This window comes from Lagenorhynchus albirostris, chromosome 11 (genome assembly GCF_949774975.1).
Source record: "Lagenorhynchus albirostris chromosome 11, mLagAlb1.1, whole genome shotgun sequence".
NCBI lineage: Eukaryota > Metazoa > Chordata > Mammalia > Artiodactyla > Delphinidae > Lagenorhynchus > Lagenorhynchus albirostris.
Genome location: NC_083105.1, coordinates 76186277 through 76209071, shown reverse-complemented (window position 1 = coordinate 76209071; position 22795 = coordinate 76186277). Strand labels below are relative to the sequence as shown.

Below are 22795 nucleotides of genomic sequence, written 5' to 3'. Positions count from 1 at the left end.
ATGAGTATACCCTAAGCTTTAAGAGGTAAAAAGCATGTTTTTCAATGAATGCTATAATTCAATTTCCTAAATATGTAGTAAAAGTTACGATAAAAAGCAGCAGAATAAGCACTGAGCTCTCATAAGTACTTCGCATGCCACGTGAATGTTCTCATATGAAAAATGTGACCTTTGTACCGAATTATCTACAAGGAGGCTTGCAACTCATAAATTCTGAAACCACAATCATTAAGTGTGTGCCCATATTTGAGGGTATCCTCAAATTCCTCCTGTTAACAAATATTAACTGAGCATCTTCTAAGCACAAAAGCCCTATCCTAAATGCTGTAGGGAGGAGCTTGACCTTTAAGGAGCACTGAATTAAGAAGTGAAGACACAGAAGAAAATAGGTTCACAAAAAAGTCTTTAATGTTTGTTGAATGATATAAAGTAGAAGGTGACAAGGACCATAAGAAAGATATTTAAGTTATGGGATTTCAAAAAGATGAAAGGAGGAAATTCTAGTTGTGAGGGTTAGAAAAGGTCAACAGGTAAAGTAACATTTAAGCTGAGCTATGAAAAATTTTCTTATCCTTTCTGAATATGTGTGTGTTTACGTATTATACATATATTATTCAGCATGGACATGAATAAATATTAAAACAGCTCAATATCAATGGAACAGTGCAGAACAGAGACAATGTCAAACTATGGAAATCAGCATTTGGCAGTATATTTGCCTCCAAAGTACACTCACTGTGGGTTATAAACAACTTCAGCTTGCTTCATTTCATTATATAACTAACATATGGAATCAGGAACCAACTCTGTAATTTTAAATGTTTAAAAGTAATTCACAAAATAGATGACCTATGGATAACTAAAATTTAACTCAAAGAAATTAATTGCAACATTTTCAGAACCTCTCAAAGCCAAGTATGTGTGCATCCTTAGGGACATGACTTTGCTATTTCCATTCATCACTAAGAGGTTTTCATATTTTCATAATTCATGGCACTTTATCATTTCTAGCTCCAAATTATTATGCACTGAAATATTGTTTTAGTTTTAAAAGATAAATTACTTTGACAATTCACAATCATTAGATAGAATGTTTTGTATGCAGGTAATTGTAATAGTGTCAGATATAATTTTTAAACTGCAGATTACCACTACAGTTTTAAATAATTTTTATCACTTTATTTGGAGCATTTGTTTCCACATATTTTAAGCTTTTTAAAAATTTTTTTATTTATTTATTTTTTTGCAGTACGCGGGCCTCCCTCTGCTGTGGCCTCTCCCGCCGCAGAGCACAGGCTCCGGACGCGCAAGCCCAGCGGCCATGGCCCACGGGACCAGCCGCTCCGCGGCATGTGGGATCCTCCCAGACCGGGGCACGAACCGGTGTCCCCCGCATCGGCAGGTGGACCCTCAACCACTGAGCCACCAGGGAAGCCCATTTTTTTTTCTTTTTTTAATTTCTCCTTACTGTATAAAAGTAATTCATCCCAGAACATAAAATCATGTGGCTAGTGAATACATACTTTTCCAGAACACATCTAAATTCAAATACAAACATGACCACTATGTTACTGACACAGTATTGATACCTAAATCAGTAAATGGATTGTATAGTCACACTGAAGTTGCTGGTAAAACTCTTCAACTATATTTTATGCTCCTTGAGGTAAAAATACTGTCTATTTAAAATTTTTTCCACCACTGCAGCTACATGATAGACACCCAATAAATACAGGTCAAATTGATAAATGGATGAATATATGTTAAATTTTTACTAAATTATCTAAAATATTGTTTTACTTGTCTAATTCCAAATACACTGAGGATAATTATTAGAGTGGTTCTTGTTATTATTTTGTAAAATATGATCAGTACTTAAAAGATAATGGGAAGAATTGATAATATGAGTGCAAAACTCTTTATGACTTCTATAGCATCATAAAATCAGAGTTGCAAGTAATTAGAACTAATTAAGTCCAGTTTTTTTCCTGATGAATTAGTCCAACCCTGTTTGAATACAGGACAGGACATCCACTATAGTTCTAGCTCCAGGATACTGTTCTAGGAAACCCATTCTACCATGGAATACTCTAAATGTTACAAAGGTCTCACCCACAGTGAACAAAATATATGCCTTTGTCTCTTCATCCTTTGAGCCAAATTTTTTCTTTCCTCCTTTCTTGTTTCAACTTCAAGTAACTGTACCCCCATGTCTAAATCAAAATACTTTTAAGAATCTGAAGACAATTATTATAACTATTCAGAGTGTCTGCATTTTTCAGGTTAAACATTCCTCCGTTAATATGACATAGTGTCTATCCCTTTCTTCAAGATGGTAGCCCTCCTCATATATGGCATTTCAATGATCTCAAATGGAGAACTGAAAACAAACATTCCAGATTTGCTCCTACGAGAGCAAAATACAAGAGTATTTAATTGAATCACATAAAATTGCCAACACTCGACTACTCTGAGCTACAAAAATGACAATTTAATATAGCTCAACATAACAGCATGATCTTCCTTAATGTAAGCATTGCACATCCATCAATGCATCCTCAGATTGCATTAGCTTTTTAGCAGTTATGCAACACCATGCCATCATATTAGGTTTGAGGCCAAGCAAATCCCACAAGTCATTTTCCCATCAACTGTTGGGCTTGTACAATGAATTTTACAGAATATTATAATGCAGGAATTTACTTACCTGCCACTTACTAGTTTTGTTATTCTTAAAAATGTATTTTGATCTCTTAGAGAACCAAGGTAGCCTTAATCATATAGTGTTTACTATGTGCCAGTCATGGTCCAGTGGTTAGTTTAATCCTCATAACTACTGTGTGAGCTAGAATCATTAGCATAATTCCCCACATTTCAGATGAGGAAACAGTCACTAAGAGGTCAAGTGTACTCCCTTAACCACTGTATACCATACTGGCTCTCAATGTAAAGAAACTGACTTTCTCAAATGACTTGGTGGGGATTTAGTAATATATACAGTGTATTTCATTTTTTTCACCCCTTTCCTTTATCCAGCTAGTTCAATTAGATGCTATATACAATGGATTTTACCTACAAAATGCTGTCTCTGCATCTGACACTTCCTTTTCTATTCTTCCAGACTATTCTCTAGTTCTTAACACTTTTAATTTTTTTGAAATGCTGTCTATTGAAATTGTCTCTTAACTGGTATCTCCCCATCTTCGTCCATCTTTTCCCTACCCCCTCTATATGATTCTGGGTCCTATTTATCATCATATTCTCAATTTCTACTTTGTTTTTATACCAATTTTGCATATTATTCCCTCTTATACATTCTACCCCTTTGAAGAGAAAAAAATAAATAAGTAAAATATTCTGTTTTCTGATCTATTTTAATATTATGCCATTTTACCTAAATAGTAGGCTTCTTCTCTTACTTGTTTTTCATCCAAAGTCAAGCTGAAGAAGATATGAATAAAGACCCAAAGATCAATTTATAGAATTTCTTTCTATTAATAAAACCAGAATGTGAAGGTTGGAGTCAGATAAGGATTCTGCAAATTAGGAACTATAGAGCCAAATGGCCTGGGTTGAAATCCCCATTCTATTATTTACAACTGGCTAACTTTGGTCAAGTCACTTAAGCTTTCTGTTCTTTAATTTCTTCATGTGTAAAATAAGGATGCAAATGGCATCTACCTCTTAAGGTTGCTGTGCAAACTAAATTAGTCAGTATTCTAAAGGGCTTAGAACAAGAGTCATTATTGTTATGAAAAACACTGTATATTAAATAAGAAACTTACATCTCATTGCTTAGGCAATAAGAAAGCCTCATCATTAAGGATTTTCGTTGGCCAAGATGCCTGGTTCTATACATTATGGATATTTATCTCAGTTCCTTTAACAGTCCCCAAAATTCAACATCCATTTATTATAATCTCTAGAATGTGAGCATAAAGGAAACATACCTCAACATAATAAAGGGCATATATGAAAATATATGAAAATCCCATATATGAAAATCCCACAGCTAATATCATACTCAACAGTATAAATCTATAAGAATTTCCTCTAAGACAAGGCTGCCCACTCTCACCAGTTTTATTCAACATTGTATTGGAAGTCCTAGACATAGCAATTACACAAGAAAAAATAAAAGAAATCCAAATTGGTAAGGAAGAAGTAAAACTGTCACTGTTTGCAGTTGAAATGATATTATCCACAGAAAAACCTAAAGCAGCCACCATAAAACTAGTAGAGCTCATCAATGAATTTGGTAACTTTGCAGGATACAAATATACAGAAATCTGTTGCATTTCTGTATACTATCTATGAAATACCAGGAAGATAATCCCATTTATCATTGCATCAATAAGAATAAAATAACTAGGAATAAACCTACCTGAGGAGGAAAAAGACCTGTATCCCAAAAACTGTAAGATGCTGATGAAAAAAACTGAAGATGACATAAACAGATGGAAAGGTATACCATGTTCTTGGACTGGAAGATGTGAGATATAAATATATATATATATATATATACACACACACACATATATACAAAATGGCATATTACCCATAAAAAAGAATGAAATTTTACATTTGCAACAACATGAATGGACTTGGAGGGTATTATGCTAAGTGAAATAAGACAGAGAACGACAAATACTGGATGATATTATTTATACATGGAATCTAAAAAATACAACAAACTAGTGAGTATAACAAAAAGGAAACAGACTCACAGATATAAAGAACAAAACTAGTGGTTCCCAATGGGGAGAGGAAAGTGGGGAGGGGCAATACAGGCGGAGGGGACTAAGAGGTAAAAACTATTATGTATAAAACAAGCTAGAAAGATATACTATACAACACAGGGGATATAGCCAATACTTTATAATAACTATAAATGGAGTACAACCCTTAAAATTTGTGAATCAGTATATTGTACACCTGAAACATATTACACATCAACTATACTGCAATAAAAATAAATAAATAAAATTATTAACCATGAAAAAAGTAATTCTGCCTCCTTGCTCTTACTCCATTACACAAAGTATTTGTATTAGGAAACTGAGTTTCTACTTTATTTTCAAATAACAAGTTATTAACTGTCAAAAAGCAGGTGATAATTGATATCACTTTTAAAACACTTTAAAGCAATATTTTATAAAATCAGCAGTTGACCTCAAAAAGTGAGACTAAACCCACAAACTTCAATTATGTAAGAATTGGATCACATTAAATTTATGTAAGACTGAGGAGAATACAAATTCAAGGGTAGATTATTCCACAGAAAGATCATAAATGAGCTAAACATTAAGGATTATTAAGAACAAAACACAAAGATTGCTTTCATCAAATTAAAATGAAACAAAATAAAAAAGGAATTCAATCTTTGGGTTGAAGGACTTCCCTGGTGGTGCAGAGGTTGAGAATCTGCCTGCCAATGCAGGGGACATGGGTTTGAGCCCTTGTCCGGGAAGATCCCACAAACCGTGAAGCAACTAAGCCCATGTGCCACAATACTGAGCCTGAGATCTAGAGCCTGCAAGCCACAACTACTGAGCCTGTGTGCCACAACTACAGAAGCCCGCATGCCTAGAGGCGGTGCTCCACAACAAGAGAAGCCACCACAATGAGAAGCCCATGCACCACAACAAAGAGTAGTCCCTGCTCGCCCCAACTAGAGAAAGCCTGCGAGCAGAAACAAAGACACAATGCAGCCAAAAATAAATAAATAAAAATAAATAAATCTATAAGAAAATTACTAAAATAACTAAAAACAGGAAAGTATCATCTTGATCACATTATAACTTATACCATATCTTCCAGCAAAATTTTTTTAATTCAAATTCTTACCTCTCTCCATTCTTTATTTCCAACTCCTTGTACATACAAGACACAAACTACAAAAGATGAAAAAATAAATATATCTAAACGTTTTTTATAAATATCAGATATAAATGTATCCAATTTATTTTTCAGCTGTACAAAAGCTATATTAAAATTAGTTCCTAGCCTTACTCTGGCATGAAAATTGGTAATAAATCATCACATGATGAAATTTTTTTATAAAAAAGCAAGAAACAATATCAGGTCTTTAGAACTTAGCATGTATAGAGCTAGGCACAAAAAAAAAATAACAATTATTTGCTAATGTCTTCAATTGCATTATGCTACAGATATAGATAAAAAAATCTTTTAACTAAGGTTAAACAGTTTGAAATATTTCAGTATGTTACCAGTCATAAGTCAAGCTCTTCCTAGGATACTTATAATGCTCAAAACCATCATAGGAAGGATATCTGGAGCAAATCATATGCCACATTTAATATTTGCAACTCCTATCCTCAATGTTTGTAAACAAGTAAGAAATCCTATGAACCACAAAAGGAAGTTGCAAAAAAGGGAGATTAAGAGTTTGGGGTAAAGATTAATTTATAAAAATATCCCACCCACTTGTCAATGGGCCCCAGGAATTTTTAATACCCACAAAGTTTAATGCCTTTTCTCCAGTGACTACCTCAAGAATTCTTCTGTCAACTGACAAAACCTCTCTCCTGTAGTTAAACCACACAGGTTCACACATTTGTAGAGATGGAGAGCTGCTGGATATCAGCCTCTAAATATTACAAGATTTGGACTCACTACTTGATTTATACATTATTTCTGTTGTTTTCTAATTTAAACTGTCTCATTTTACAATTTATCTCCAATTTTCAATATATATAATTAGGAATCAAAAACTTCAGCTCATTCAAGATATTATATAATTCACTTGGTTGTACATGCCTTTATATACTGCATTTATTCACAAAAAAAGGAAAATGATTACTCTGACTTGATCATAAAATTATGGCCCATTACAGTTGTCTTTCAAAGATAATTTCTACCATATGGCTATACAATGAGGTTTAATTTCAAAGTGAACTGTCCTACATTGCAGTCATCTGCATTGTCATCTTATTCTCAAAATGCTAAGCAATTCCCTCTCTTTAGCCAGAGTACTGCCCAGGTAGATGAGAATGCAGGGCCTAAGACTATACTCCATCTTGCTTTCTAGGCTTCAAAACAAATATTTAAATAAGAACTATGATTTTCAAACAAGTTTTTGAAAAATCAAGTAAAATAAGTAGACTATTTCAAAAAGCAAGTAATAGGGCTTCCCTGGTGGCGCAGTGGTTGAGAGTCCGCCTGCCGATGCAGGGGACATGGGTTCGTGCCCCGGTCCGGGAAGATCCCACATGCCGTGGAGCGGCTGGGCCCGTGAGCCATGGCCGCTGAGCCTGCGCGTCTGGAGCCTGTGCTCCACAACGGGAGAGGCCGCAGCTGTGAGAGGCCCGCGTACCGGAAAAAAAAAAAAAAGCAAGTAATAGATACTTACTTGGATCAGATTTAGAAAATGTGTCTCTGTCAAGAAGATTTCTGTTGAATAAAAGAGAAAATGTTAGATGAATATAATACCAAAATATTTATATAAATATATATATACATGAATGATGACTTGAAAGTTCCAAAAGTTACATTTGTGCTTCATATTCATCCTCCATTAATTGGTAATAATTTATAATAGTTAAATTACATTTTTATGTTTAATACTTATAATAAAAATCTCATGTTTACCCTGTTGTATTCTTTCACCAGGACTACCACTCATGTGCATTTATCTGTACCGTGCTTGTTATTTGAAAGGCTTTTTTTCATATCAACCTGATAGCCTTTCATATTTCAGGTTCTTAAAAGTTACTCCTTCTATGGAATCACTATACACTGAGAAAATAAAAACACAGTCAACAGAACAGCACAGACAAAAAAAAAAAAAAAATGGGATTACACCTTCAAATATTCCCAGAAAGAAACTATCAGACATGTTTATATTTGGAATTAAGTCAAAGACCACTAGTCAGAAATCATATTAAAATAATCCTTCTGTCCCCTAAGCAGACACTATGACTCCAGCAATGACTGGCAAACAGTAAATTTCAAACATTTCCATTTGAGAATATACTATGTTATATATTTATAAAGGTAGCTTTCCGCTCACATGGAAATTCTCCAGCCTTTCCTATGTGTCTAGTTTTGCTCATTAAGTGTCCTAAAAAATGTAATTCAGCTCTTTCTTTCAGAGTTCACTAAAGTCGAGGAGAGATGACAGTGCAAATATTGCAGTGTGCTTGGGACTCAAAAACTATGTTATACACATTTAAAAGCAAATAATGTGATTTCGGTGCCTTATTTATCTTAAAAAAAATAAAAACCTTACAATCTTTAACCATAAATACAAAATAATGGATTTCTATCAACAATAAAGATAAATATTCTTAATCATAGACTTTACTTGCCACATTATTTCTTCTAGCAATTATGATCCATAACATACAGTAGGTAAGGTCAAAAACAAACAAACAAACAAAAAACCTTAGACCCTTTATAATATGAGGGGGAAAAAACTCCATAAACTCTTCATAACTTAGTCCCTGAACTTTGTAGTTTAGCTTTCCCATTGCTGTTTGACAATAAATTTCAGCTATAATTTGATCATATGAATAAAATAGAATAAACTATCTCTGACTAGATTTAATTCCCCAAAGACTACTATACTCAAAGTTATATGATTTTACAAGTTTGTAAAAGGCAAATATTCTTACATGATAAGAATCACTGCAAAAGACCAGTGATTATCAAAATGCATCATAAAGTTAGGACTGATGACAGGAATGCAAGATTTTTTCCTCCCTAATATCCCATTAGAAACAAAGCACTTTCACGTTAAGTTAAAAGAGAGGTATTATTGTGAAGACTATTGTATTAAAAAAAAGAAAAGAAGCTGAGGCTCAGAGAAACTGAGTAAATGAATAAGACCACACAACCCAGTACAGAATATTCCAATGAAGTCAACCTTTTGAATCTGATTTCCCTGTTCTTTACAAAATGCTACATTGTCTGGAGAAGTCAGGGAGAAACAACTTGTTTTCCTGACTGTTGGAAATGTAGAAGGCCTCCCATTATACCTACTCGTTGAGCCACTAGAGTATGACATAAAATAAATTCTTGTTTATAGAGTAATGTGAAGAGAGATGCCGCCTATGCTATGAACAAAGAGAACTAGGATAGGAGGCCAAACATAACTGTACTTAGTCACAGAAAAATTTTTTTGTTTTCTATATAAAGCACTTTAAAAAAACACACACACACCACCCCTCACCAGCTTTTATATAGGAAGGTTACTCTTCCCTCCATGAGGTTGTCTTTTGCTCGAGTTAGGATGCTTTTAACATTATGCCTACAATTTTATAATGGAATGTTGAACTTGAACATTATAAAAATCCTGAACAGGTCTTTCTATTCTATAAACCTTGATGAAGCTAAACAAGGAAGAGAGCAAATTCCTGAAAAGAAATTATGGAGAAATACAGTGCATTAGTCAGAAAACTTACCTGAAGAAATAACCTAATCAAAAATTTAATCTGTGAATTGCATGATTTGCTCTAGTAACCACTCATCTCAAATTCCAGTTAAAATGTCTGGACTTAAGAGTATGATTGAAATATCATAACTAAAGCTAAAGCGCAATCAATTAAACTCTAACCTGTATGAAGAAGTACTAGGTTAATGGAAGAGGCATATTTTGCATGAAGCCTGCAATAGGAGTAGATAAGGAAGAAGTTAGTAACACCTTTCCAGGACCATCCAGGAGAAAAGGTTCCCTGACTTCACCCTTTATAATTCAATCGTCATTGATATTAATCTCTTAAAACAGACAAATGCATCAAGCTACCTTCCCTTGATGACAATAGTCAATTAGCTCATCCGACAACGCTGCTTACTCTGATTTTATGCTCAACAAGCCACCTTCCAATTTTAAGATGGCTTCTCATATAGTTATTAGCACAGAACTGTGCTTAGTGGCCAAGATGAATATTACAGTTTTCTTGACCATTATAGTTTTTATACTCAACTGGCATTCCAAGACCCATACTGAACAGCCAGTTAATCTCTTAAAATGACATCTCAGACTTGTCTTTCTCTAACAGGAAAATTGCAATTCCATTTAAACTTCAGAGCAATTCTGCAAGTATCTTTCAAGAAAATATTCTATGCCCAAGACCTAACTAAGCACTAACTAATTAAACATGTTCTCAAATCTCAAGATGCCTGAACTTTACTAAGAGGACAAACTCAGAAATCAATAGCAATATTGGATGGTATATAAAATAACAGTTTATTATGGGGAGAAGGAAGAGTAAAATAGAGTAAAATTAATTCAACTACAAATAAAAAACATCAGGTACAATAGTTAGCTCTTAACCAAATTATTTTTTTAAATATACTAGAAAAAAAACAATTTATAGGTATGTCTATATAACAAAAACAGTCTAAACAAATGTATATCTTGAAATAATTGCCTCATTTTTTTAAGGTTAAGTATCCTTTTCTGTTACAATTATATAATGAGAGTTTATTAGTGGAAAACTAAAACTTCTAATTATTCACATGTAAAATGAGCATAACAACACCATCTATTAAGGTAAAGGATATTTGTAAGTGAGTTAACCTACAAGTTGTAGGCCTGCTCCTAATTCTTTCCAACTCAGTAAATGAAATAAGCTAATAAGTATTGTTCTTAGTGTAGTAAATATTGAATTTTTTGATTCCTTTAAAAGAGAAGCAAATATTATTATCCTAACACAGATGCATTTTGAAAAAGAAAATCTACTTGTATATATTATGAATTCTAAAGTTAATAGTTCCACAGTAAAGACAATTTTACTATTTGTGAATTTTTAAAGTGCTAATTTTAAAAAAGCACACAATATATTTGTTTTAGGGAATAAATCTTCAAACTGAAGGTATGAAGTGAATTCCAAAAAGCTACTTGTGGCCAGCAGAACTTAGACAACATGTAACGAGGCTCCACTGCTGTACCTGAGTGGAATTGTTCTATTTAATTTTTAATAAGAACAAAAATATAGCTTATAAATAGAGCCAAATAAAAAAACTGTTCTATTTAATTTTCCATATGAACAAAAATATACCTATGAATAGAGCCAAACAATGCTTTATCATTTTACAAACACAGTCCAGCATAAATTTTCTACATGTGAACAGAGAACCACGTCTCTGCATAAATATAACTGCCTCTGAGAACTGTTCTGTATCTATAAGCAGGATGACTCTGGGTTTAATTAAAATTTAGGAAATTATTATAGGACTTTTATTTACCTGTTATTCAACTTAGTCTCAGGATCAACTGACCACCTGCAAGGTCTTTACTAAATATTGCTTAGGCAACCACAGAACCTAGTTGGCACATAAGCAAAGGTCTGTACGAATGAACAGTTTTAGTATCAAATCAAAAGCATCACCTTTTTCACTTTAGGTATGATGAGGTGTTTTATTATGGAAAAAAGAGTAGAAGAGGAAGGTGGCATATTAGACCTTTGCCCTAATAAGTAACTCATTAACTGAATAAAACCTGAGTGAGGAAATTATAAACATGCCCCATGTCACTGGGTCATGTCTAGGCCCTTACCTTGGGCATTATATTGTCTTAAGGACTGGAATTAAGAAGTTCTTGGCATGCATATATATATATATATAAAATATATATATTATATATTTAATGCATATAACACACAAAATGGTTTTCTGAGTTTTTTAAATAATGACAGGGAAATCAAGACTTGTTTTGAGCAACTGAAAGGAAATTCATCGAATCTTTGGAAGTCACTTGAATGCAATATTTAATTCTCTATGACTCATTTATGCGTTATTTTTATTCTTTGATCAAATATTATAGCTGGAAATTTAGCATGCAAATTTAAGGAAAAAAATATTTTCCTGAACCTAAAACTTCTACGGCAAATAGAAACACTGTACTGAAAAAGTAAAACTTTAGAAATGAAACAAATCAAGTATTTTGAAACTGAAGCTTACTAAAAAGCCAGAATTAGCTAGAATCTAAGACACCAAGTAATTCTAAAGGGTAGGATCATTGGAAAGTACTTAAGTTTACCAGCTTTCAAGAAAATAAGAATAGACATTCAGGTTTGAAGTTGTACAAATAGACTAAAATTTCAGCTCAGCAGCAGCCACCTTTCATAGTCTGAGCATACAAGTAGAACTTTATCGTGTATGATATATATTACTCAATGAAAACTAGTAATAAAATAAACTTTATTTTTCAGTTTTTGCTGAAAATGGTTGTTTTAAAGTATTTATTAGTACTGTTGAGCTGAAAAGGTCAGTAATAAAATATACAGTTTCAACCTTTGCCTGGGTTGAATTTGGTATATATACTAAAAGAATTTGAGGGGAAGATAATTAATGGTGAAAATTTTTCTGTATTCACCTATGATTGATATTCTTGAAATTTACTTAAAGGAAACTCAGGGCTTTTCACAATCTGACATGTCAGAGCTCTGTTTGCCTGAGCTAAGGTAAACAGAAGAACCCTTTGGTTTGAAGTAATATGTAGGGTTAACTCAGGGTGATACAAGCTTTTAGAAAAAAAGATGGGTTTGACAAAACCCAATCCCTGATTTCAGCCAAAGAAGAGAAACATTTGTGTTAAAAATGGGAAGGATAAAAGAAACTGAGAACAGAATATGAGTCTTCTTAAAAACCTAAAACTTATGTACAAAACTAATTTCATTATATTTTCTGCAGTCTTGTAGCCTCTTCATTTCCTATCTCAGTAAGTGGCAACAATGGAAGGCAGAATTATGGCCCCCCAAACATAACAGGTCTTAATCTCTGGGTCCTATTAATGTGACCCTTATTTAGGGGAAAAAAGGTCTGTGCAGATGTGATTAAATTATTGATTCTGTGATGAGGCATTTATCCTGGATTATCTGGGTGGGCCCTAAATGCAATCAATCACATATCCTAGTAAGAAGAAGGCAGAGGGAGATTTGACACAGAGAGAGTGATGTGAACAGAGCAGAGAGAGATGTGTGGGCTCTAGCCTTGAAGACCCAAATGATGCAGCCACAAGCCAAGGCATACCAGCAGCCACAAGAAGCTGGAAAAGAGCAAGGAATGACTTCTACACCAGAACCCCCAGAGGGAAAGCAGTCCTACCAACATCTTGGTTTCAGCCAAGTGACACTCTATTTACACTTCTGGCCTCCAGAACTGTAAGAAAAAATTTCTGTGGTTTTAACTCAACAAGTTTGTGATAATTTGTTACAACAGCTACAGGAAACTAATACAGCAACAGGGTTCAACCCATCTCTCTTCCAAGCAAGACTCCAATCATCCTTCCCCTCCATCTCCTTCTGCTAATGCTTCCCCCACCTTGGCTTCTGCTTCCAAGTCCCAACTGCATCCCAGACCTTAGAGCTAGCTCTTAACTGGTCTTCCTGCCTCCTGTCTCCCAGTTCATTCACCAAGATGTCTCCAAGAGAAAGTTCTCTACAGTAAAACCTGACCAAATGGCTCCCCTGCATAAAACCCATTACCAACAAAAACTCCAAACTCCTTAAAATAATACTACATACCTGCCACATTCTGATCCCGGCTTTATCTCTAGCTGCACTTCTATCCATATTCCATATCACAGACTCTGTTCCAGACATTTCAGATTTTTTACAGTCCTTTAGTCTAAAATTGCCTCATATTTCTGTACTATTATTTTACCCTGTCCCTAAAATTTCCTCAGCAACCTCATTTCCGCTGGGAAATGTGAATTCCTCTTTCAGCCTTTCCTCATTGCTGTCCCCCGAGAAGGTAGAAATGATTATTCCCTCCGTATACTCCATCATACCCAACATGAACCTATGTCACAAATTCCTCACTTACTATTTATTTACTTAGCTGGGTGCCAGGCACTGTGCTGAACACTTTTTTTTAATATTTAAAATTGTATGCAAAATTTTGCAATCTTCATACTTAAAAACTGGCAGGACTTACCTCTTATAGGGGCACGGCTAATGCTACCACTTGCTTCTTTTTTTTGTGCTGAGCACTTTATTTATTTATTTCAACAACTTTATTGGAGTATAATTGCTTTATAATGGTGTGTTAGTTTCTGTTTTATAACAAAGTGAATCCGTTATACATATACACATATCCCCATATCTCTTCCCTCTTGCGTCTCCCTCCCTCCCATGTTCCCTATCCCACCACTCTAGGTGGTAACGAAGAACCGAGCTGATCTCCCTGTGCTATGCAGTTGCTTCCCACTAGCTATCTATTTTACATTTAGTAGTGTATATGTGTCCATGCCACTCTCTCACTTTGTCCTAGCTTACCCTTTCCCCTCCTCGTATCCTCAAGTCCATTCTCTAGTAGGTCTGTGTCTTTATTCCCGTCTTGCCCCTAGGTTCTTCATGACCACTTTTTTTGTTGTTTTTTAGATTCCATATATGTGTGTTAGCATACGGTATTTGTTTTTCTCTTTCTGACTTACTTCACTCTGTATGACAGACTCTAGGTCTATCCACCTGACTACAAATAACTCAATTTCGGTTCTTTTTATGGCTGAGAAATATTCCATTGTATATATGTGCCACATCTTCTTTATCCATTCATCTGTTGATGGACACTTAGGTTGCTTCCATGTCCTGGCTATTGTAAACAGAGCTGCAATGAACATTGTGGTACATGACTCTTTTTGAATTATGGTTTTCTCAGGGTATATGCCCAGTAGTGGGATTGCTGGGTCATGTGGTAGTTCTATTTTTAGTTTTTTAAGGAACCTCCATACTGTTCTCCATAGTCGCTGTATCAATTTACATTCCCACAAACAGTGCAAGAGGATTCCTTTTTCTCCACACCCTCTCCAGCATTTATTGTTTCTAGATTTTTTGATCTACATTGCCATTCTGACCGGTGTGAGATGATATCTCATTGTACTTTTGATTTGCATTTCTCTAATGATTAATGATGTTGAGCATTCTTTCATGTGTTTGTTAGCAATCTGTATATCTTCTTTGGAGAAATGTCTATTTAGGTCTTCTGCCCATTCTTGGATTGGGTTATTTGGTTTTTTGATATTGAGCTGCATGAGCTGCTTGTAAATTTTGGAGATTAATCCTTTGTCCATTGCTTCATTTGCAAATATTTTCTCCCATTCTGAGGGTTGTCTTTTGGTCTTCTTTATGGTTTCCTTTGCTGTGCAAAAGCTTTGAAGTTTCATTCCCATTTGTTTATTTTTGTTTTTATTTCCATTTCTCTAGGAGGTGGGTCAAAAAGGATCTTGCTGTGATTTATGTCATCGAGTGTTCTGCCTATGTTTTCCTCTAAGAGTTTTATAGTGTCTGGCCTTACATTTAGGTCTTTAATCCATTTTGAGTTTATTTTTGTGTATGGTGTTAGGGAGTGTTCTAATTTCACTCTTTTACATGTAGCTGTCCAGTTTTCCAAGAACCACTTATTGAAGAGGCTGTCTTTTCTCCACTGTATATTCTTGCCTCCTTTATCAAAGATAAGGTGACCATATGTGCGTAGGTTTATCTCTGGGATTTGTATCCTGTTCCATTGATCTATATTTCTGTTTTTGTGCCAGTACCATACCCTCTTAATTACTGTAGCTTTGTAGTATAGTCTGAAGTCCGGGAGCCTGATTCCTCCACCTCCATTTTTCTTTCTCAAGATTGCTTTGGCTATTTGGGGTCTTTTGTATTTCCATACAAATTGTGAAATTTTTTGCTCTAGTTCTGTGAAAAATGCCAGTGGTAGTTTGATAGGGATTGCACTGAATCTGTAGATTGCTTTGGGTAGTAGAGTCATTTCACAATGTTGATTCTTCCAATCCAAGAACATGGTATGAGCACTTTAAATAAATCATTTTATTTAATCTTCACCATAATCCTAATAAGTAGCAATTATTTTCCAAATCCATTTTCCAGGTGAGATAGTAAAATTCAGAGAGGTTAAATAATGTGGAAAAAGTTGCAAGAATAATAAATGCTTAAGGTGCATTTTTGTAAATTTTTGCCTGATTTATAATTTTGATTTTGACTTTCAAATTTTGTATTGGTTATATTATTTGTCCATATTATTAAGTATAAAATGAAATGAACTGCAAACAGTATTATCATACCACTCATCATTGCTTTCCAAGCTCTAGCCAATAAATTATAAAATGAAAATAAGACACACTACAGGAAAGAGGAAAATTATCATTATGTGCAAAAGAATTTTGTACCCAGAAAAAAGTAAGATAATTAATTAATAAAATCTTTCAAAATTAACAGGATAATTCAGTAAAGTGGTTAGAGGCATGATGAATACATAAAGGTCAGTAATATTCCTGAGTACCAATTGTTAACAACTGTCCTATCCACTTTGGACTTTTTGGTAGTTATCTGTTACCTTCAATTGCTGAAGTATGTGAGTGCTGTGCAATTCTCTTACACTATCACTTCACTCCCAAATGCTGTTACCATGAAAGCAAGTCTCAGACCAAATTCTGCCAAAGGCACATACATTAATAAGTGGGACTCAAAACAGTCACACAATATGCTCTATGTTTAATCAAGTTCCAACTCTCTGTGCTTTCAGGCATTCAGAACAGCAGCCTAAGGCAGATGTGACAATCTTCTGTTGACAAGATTCATCTAACCTCTGGTCAAATCATGGTAGAGAATCCTCTAAACATTCTGTGCCCATGACCCAAGGAGTCCCTAAGTTTAGGGCACCACTCCAAAAGGCATAATCACAGGATTCTCTAGGTTCATATGCCCTGTTCATTTGTGCAATATTTCTAGCCAATCTGCATATATATTTTTTTAATAACAATTTTACTCAGATATAATTCCCAGACCATACAATTCACCCTTTAAAAATGTACAATTCAGTGGTTTATAGTATATTCAAAGAGTTATGCAATCATCACCACTATCTAATTTTAGAACATTTTCACCACCACCCCCTACAAAAACTCTACCCATTAGTAGTCACTCTCAATTCCACCTCCTCCAACCCTTGATAACCACCAATATACTTTCTGTCTCTATGCATTTGCCCATTCTGCATATTTCATATAAATGGAATTACACAATATATGGCCTTTTGTGACTAGTTTCTTTTACCTAGCATAATGTTTTTAAGGTTCATCCATGTTATGGCAAGTATCAGTATCTTTACTTTTTATATCCAAATAATATTCCATTGTATGGATATATCTCATTTTGTTCATTAAATGATACACATTTGGGTTGTTTCCACTTTTGGCTATCATCCATAATGCTGCCTTAAACATCTGCATATAGGTTTTTGTGTGAACATAGAATTTCAGTTCTCTTGGATATATACCTAGAAGTGGAATTTCTGGCTCATATAATAACACTATTTTTACATTTTGAGAAACTGCCAAACTATTTTTCAAAGTAGTTGCACCATGTTACATTCCTACCAACAATGTATGAAGGTTCCAATTTCTCCACATCCTCTCTAGTACTTATTACTGTCTTTTTTATTATAATCATCTAGTGGTGTAAAGTGGTCAATTCACATATCTGATCACCATACACATCACTAGTTTACAAAAAAAAAGTCATTTCTGACATACACAGTAATTACAAAACCCTCTGGTGCTGATCAAGGATAAAAATCATAGAATAGTTTCAGGGTAGGCATTTCTTAAGTGTGGGCTCTCAGACTTCAAATACTAACACAGTACATCCTAAATATGTAAGATACTGATTAAGATACTTCAGATTTAACACTACAATCTAACACAAACATCTAAATCACACTGCCTCTGTTGAAATATTTTAAAATTTACATGAAGTTCATCCTCAATAGTAAGCAATGACATGAAAATTAAATAAATAAGAATGTCCTATGACATAGATAAATATTAGCTGCATGAATTAAGACTCATTTAGTTGTAAGTGACACAAAACAGGGAAATTTATAATGAAAGTATGGAGATGTTTTATGGAGGTAACTTAAGAACATAACTGACCCAATGGAAAGAACTAAAACAAGGACAAACCCCCAAAGACCTGGTAAATCAGCAGAGACCAGCACCACAAGGCAATAAGCAAGGCTACAGGGACAATAGGCAGCAAGACCACATGCCAGGCCCTGCAGCAAAAGGGCATTACTGAGCAGATAAAGATAGAAGAATAGGAGGACTGAAGCTCACCACCCCCCACAAACACACCAAAAATACATTTACATGTAGAACAATTCACATGGAAAACTAACTGGAAACTGGCAGAACTCCTATACAACCAAAGCTATAAGAAAGATTTCCACATAACAAGGTAGGAAGAAAAAAAGGATAAAGTTGGGACCTCTGGCCCTGAGAGGAATGTGAAAGGAAGAGAAGGTCCACATGGTGGACTCTCACTTGGGGAGCAAGCAGGTCGAGCCACAAATTGGCTATCCCAGTCCTGGGGCCCTTCAGGGAGGAGACAAGCTCCCCTGGCTGCTGGAAGAAACACTGGGACAGATAGAAGAGCTAGAAAAGCCTAGACTCTACTCACAAAGAGTGTACCTGTGCTGACTGCCCAATGATCAGGGCAGAGAGGGCTTTACACTGGTGGCCACCACCTTGCCATACTCCCCAATCCAAGTGAGAAGAACACTCCAGCTCTGCTCATTCCACACCACAGCTTGGCATGAGATCTGAGACAGCCCTGAGAAAAGACTCAGTCTAGCTATGGAGAAAGAACCCAGAGGCCTAGGTGTAGTGTGGTGTGGTCCTGGTGGGGTGGCAGCAGCCACTGTGGGCGTAGGGTGTGATCCTAGTGGGGTGCCAATGGCCATTGTCAGCACTTGCTGAGACACCACAACCCTCACACTGTGGTCCTTCTTCAAGCCAAGAGAGTGCTCTGGCCTTACCCATTCCAAGCCACAGCTTCACACTGGATCTTTGGCAGAAAAGTCCTGGGAGAAGACTGCCACAGTGGCAGCCCAGATATCTGGTAGCAGCGTGGCCACCTCAATTCCTGCAGCCACAATGCCCTGACGCCCAACCCCAGCCCAGCAAATACTCTAGACCCACCCACTCCATGCTATAGACTTGTACTAGATCAAGGAAAAACACAATAAGAGAAGAGACATGACTTTGGGTTCCATCTGAGCAGAGCTGCAGATGTCTACGTACCACATCAGACCTTGGTGAGGGTGAGTGCATGGGTCTCACTTGCTTCAGCAATCCCTTCCTTTGTTACAGGACAGGCACTCAAGGTTAATAAAGTCTGACCAGCCTGACCCTAAGGGCTTCTACTCCAACAACTGAAGAGCACACCCCACCTCTGACAGGGCAGTGACAGGAAGCAGAGAGGAAGTCCCACCTCACATGCTACACTGGCTCTAGATCCTCCAACACCAGCCACACATCCTATAGAGTTGACAGTGGCCAGCACACCCTGAGGAAAGACATGGCTGGCATCCATATCAAAACCAGGCATCACACCAAAGGCACTGAACACACACAGTCTACACAGGGATGCTCCTACATAAAAACACCCTTTCAAGACCATGATAGATAACTGTTTCTCCTAAATTCAGAGAGACAGAGAAAGTTAAGTAAAATGAAAAGTCAGAGAAACTACTCTCAATTGAAACAGCAAAAGAAAACCCCTGAAAAAAACAATGAAACAGAGATAATCAGTCCACCAGATAATGAGTTCAAAAACTTAGTAATAAAAATGCTAACTGAATTAAGAAAGATTATTGATGTAAAGGAAGATCATTTTAACAAGGAACTAGAAACTATAAAGATGACTCAATCAAAAATAGATACTTCAATTTCTGAGATAAGAAGCAATGAATAGCCAACTAAATGACACAGAAGAGTTTAAAAGCGATTTGGAAGACAGAATAATGGAAATCACACAATGAGAACAGAAAATAGAAAGACAAACGAAGAAAATCAAGAGCAACATACAAGATCTATGGAATAATATAAAACAGGCCAACCTACACATAATAGGGGTTCCAGAAGGAGAAGAGAGAGCAAAAGCAATCAAAAATGTATGTGAATTAATTATGGCTGAAAACTTCCCAAACCTAAAGGAAACAGATATCCAGGTCCAGGAACCACAGAGGGTCACAAACCAGAAGGTCCCAAACCAGAAGAACCCAAACAGACCCATACCAAGACATATAATTAAAATTGCAAAAGTTAAAATAGAGAATTATAAAGGAATCAAGAGAAAACCACTCATATACAAGGGAACCCCCATAAGGCAATCAGCTGATTTCTCTACAGAAACGTGGCAGGCCAAGAGGGAGTGGCACAATATAGTCAAAGTCCTGAAAAGGAAAAGCCTGCAACCTAGGATATTCTACCCAACAAGATTATCATTTAGAAAAGAAGGAGAGAGGAAGAATTCTCAGAGAAGCAAAAACTAAAAGAATTCAGCAATACTAAACATACCCTAAAAGAAATGTTGAACGGTCTTCTCTAAATGGAAAGAACTAAGAATCTATAAGAAAGGGAAAATCCCAACAGGAAGGGGCAAGTACATAATAGGAATTGGAGGGCACAGGGAGGGAAGGGAAGCTGGGACGAAGTGAGAGAGTAGCATTGACATATATACACTACCACATGTAAAATGGATGGCTAGTGAGAAGCTGCTGCATAGCACAAGGAGATCAAGTCAATGCTTTGTGATAACCTAGAGGGATGGGATAGGGAGGGTAGGAGGGAGGCTCAAGAGGGAGGAGATATGGGGATATATGTATACATATAGCTGATTCACTTTGTTATACAGCAGAAACTAACACAATATCGTAAAGCAGTTATAATCCAATAAAGATGTGAAAAAAAAAATAAACCAGTACATAGATTAAAAAAAACAAAATAAAAATTGTAAAAGCAACTATAGCTACAATAAACAGAAAAGGGATAAGCGAAGATGTAAAATATGACATCAAAAACAAGAAATATGGAGAAGTAGAGTAAAAAATGTAGATATTTTAGAATGTGTTTGAACTTAAATGATTATCAGTTTAAAGCAAATACATATAATTATAGGTCAAGATATATGAACCCTATGGTAACCACAAATCAAAAACCTACAACAGATTCACAAAAACCAAAAAGAAAGGAACTCAATCATACTACAAAAGAAAATCATGAAACCACAATGGGAAAAACAAAAAGAAGAGGAAATGAACGAAGAACAAAAAACAACTGGAAAACAAAAAATAAAAATGGCAATAAGTACATACCTATCAATAATTACTTTAAGTGTCAATGGATTAAATGCTCCAAACAAAAAAACACAGTGTCTTATTAGATAAATAAATTTTAAAAGAACCTGCAATATGCTACCTACAAGAAATTCACTTCAGTGCAAAAGACACACACAGAATGAAAGTGACGTGATAGACAAAGGTATTTAATGAAGTGGAAATGAAAGAAAGCAGAAATAGCAATACTTATATCAAACAAAGAAGACTTTGAAATAAACACCCTAAAGAGAGACATTATTATAATTATATTATATTATAGACTTTGAAATAAATACCCTAAAGAGAGACATTATTATAATTATATTTATTATATTATATTATAAAAAGCATTATATTATGATAAAAAGATTGATAGAAGAAGAGAAAATGACACTCATTAACATATATGCACCCAGTACAGAAGCACCTAAATATATAAAGCAAATACTAACAGACATAAAGGAGAAATCAACAATAATACAATAAGAGTAGGAGATTTAACCCCACTGACATCAGTGGACAGATCATCAAGACAAAAAATCAGTCAGGCAACAGAGGTCCTAAATCATGCAGTAGACTGGTTGGACTTAATGATATCTATAGGATATTACATCCAAAAAAAGCAGAACACACATTCTTGTCAAACATGTATGGAACATTCTCCAGTACAGACCATATACTAGGTCACAAAACAAGCCTCATCAAGTTTAAGAGAATAGAAATATCAAGCCTCATTTCTGACCACAATGGTATGAAACTAGATATCAACTATAGAAAGAAAAATGGGAAAAGAACAAACACATGGAGACTAAACAACATGCTACTAAAAAAAAAAATCAATGGGTCAATGATGAAGTCAAAAAAGAAATCAGAAAATGCCTAGAGACAAATGAAATGAAAACACTACTTTACAAAATCTATGGAATGTAGCAAAAGCAGTTCTAAGAGGGAAGTTCATAGTGATACAGGCCTTCTTCAAGAAACAAGAAAAATCTCAAATAAACAACCTAACCTACCACCTAAAAGAATTAGAAAAAGAAGAACAAGCACAAAGTCAGCAGAAGAAAAGAAATAATAAAGATCAGAGAGGAAATAAATGAAATAGAGATTAAAAAAAAAACATAGAAAAGATCAATAAAACCAAGAGCTGGTTTTTTGAAAAGATAAAAAAAACAAAACTGACAGATCTCTAGCCAGGCTCACCAAGAAGAAAGGGAGGATGCAAATTTTAAAAAAATAAGAAATGAAAGAGGAAAACAGTAACCAATACCACAAAAATACAAAAAAAAAGAAAGACGAGAACACTATGAATAGCTATATGCCAACAAAATGAACAACCTAGAAGAAATGGACAAATTTCTAGAAATATACAGCCTGCCAAGACTGAGTCAAGAAGAAAGAAACAATTTGAACAGACCAATCACGAGAAGTGAAATAGAATCTTTAATTAACAAAACAAAAGAAAACAAACAAACAAAACTCCCTGCAAACAAAAATCCAGGACCAGATAGCTTCACTGGGGAGTTATACCAAACATATAAGGAAGCATTATATCTATCTTTCTCAAACCATCCCAAAAAATTGAAGAGGAAAGAATACTCCCAAATTCATTCTACAAGGCCACCATTACCATGACACCAAAACAAAACAAAGCCACTACAAA

General features: G+C 35.1%; 1 protein-coding gene across 3 annotated transcripts in view; it reads right to left on the bottom strand.

Annotated features, from left to right (window-relative positions):
* Positions 1–22795, bottom strand: part of CPNE8 (copine 8) — a 329571-nt gene that overhangs the window by 271404 nt on the left and 35372 nt on the right. For all 3 annotated transcript variants that reach the window (XM_060166571.1, XM_060166572.1, XM_060166573.1), the window contains exons 2-3: positions 7373–7413; positions 5848–5894 (exon numbers count right to left, since the gene is read on the bottom strand). In XM_060166571.1, coding sequence (XP_060022554.1) covers positions 5848–5882 — 35 coding nt within the window. In that variant the 5' untranslated portion in view covers positions 5883–5894; positions 7373–7413. The remainder of the gene's footprint in view (positions 1–5847; positions 5895–7372; positions 7414–22795) is intronic.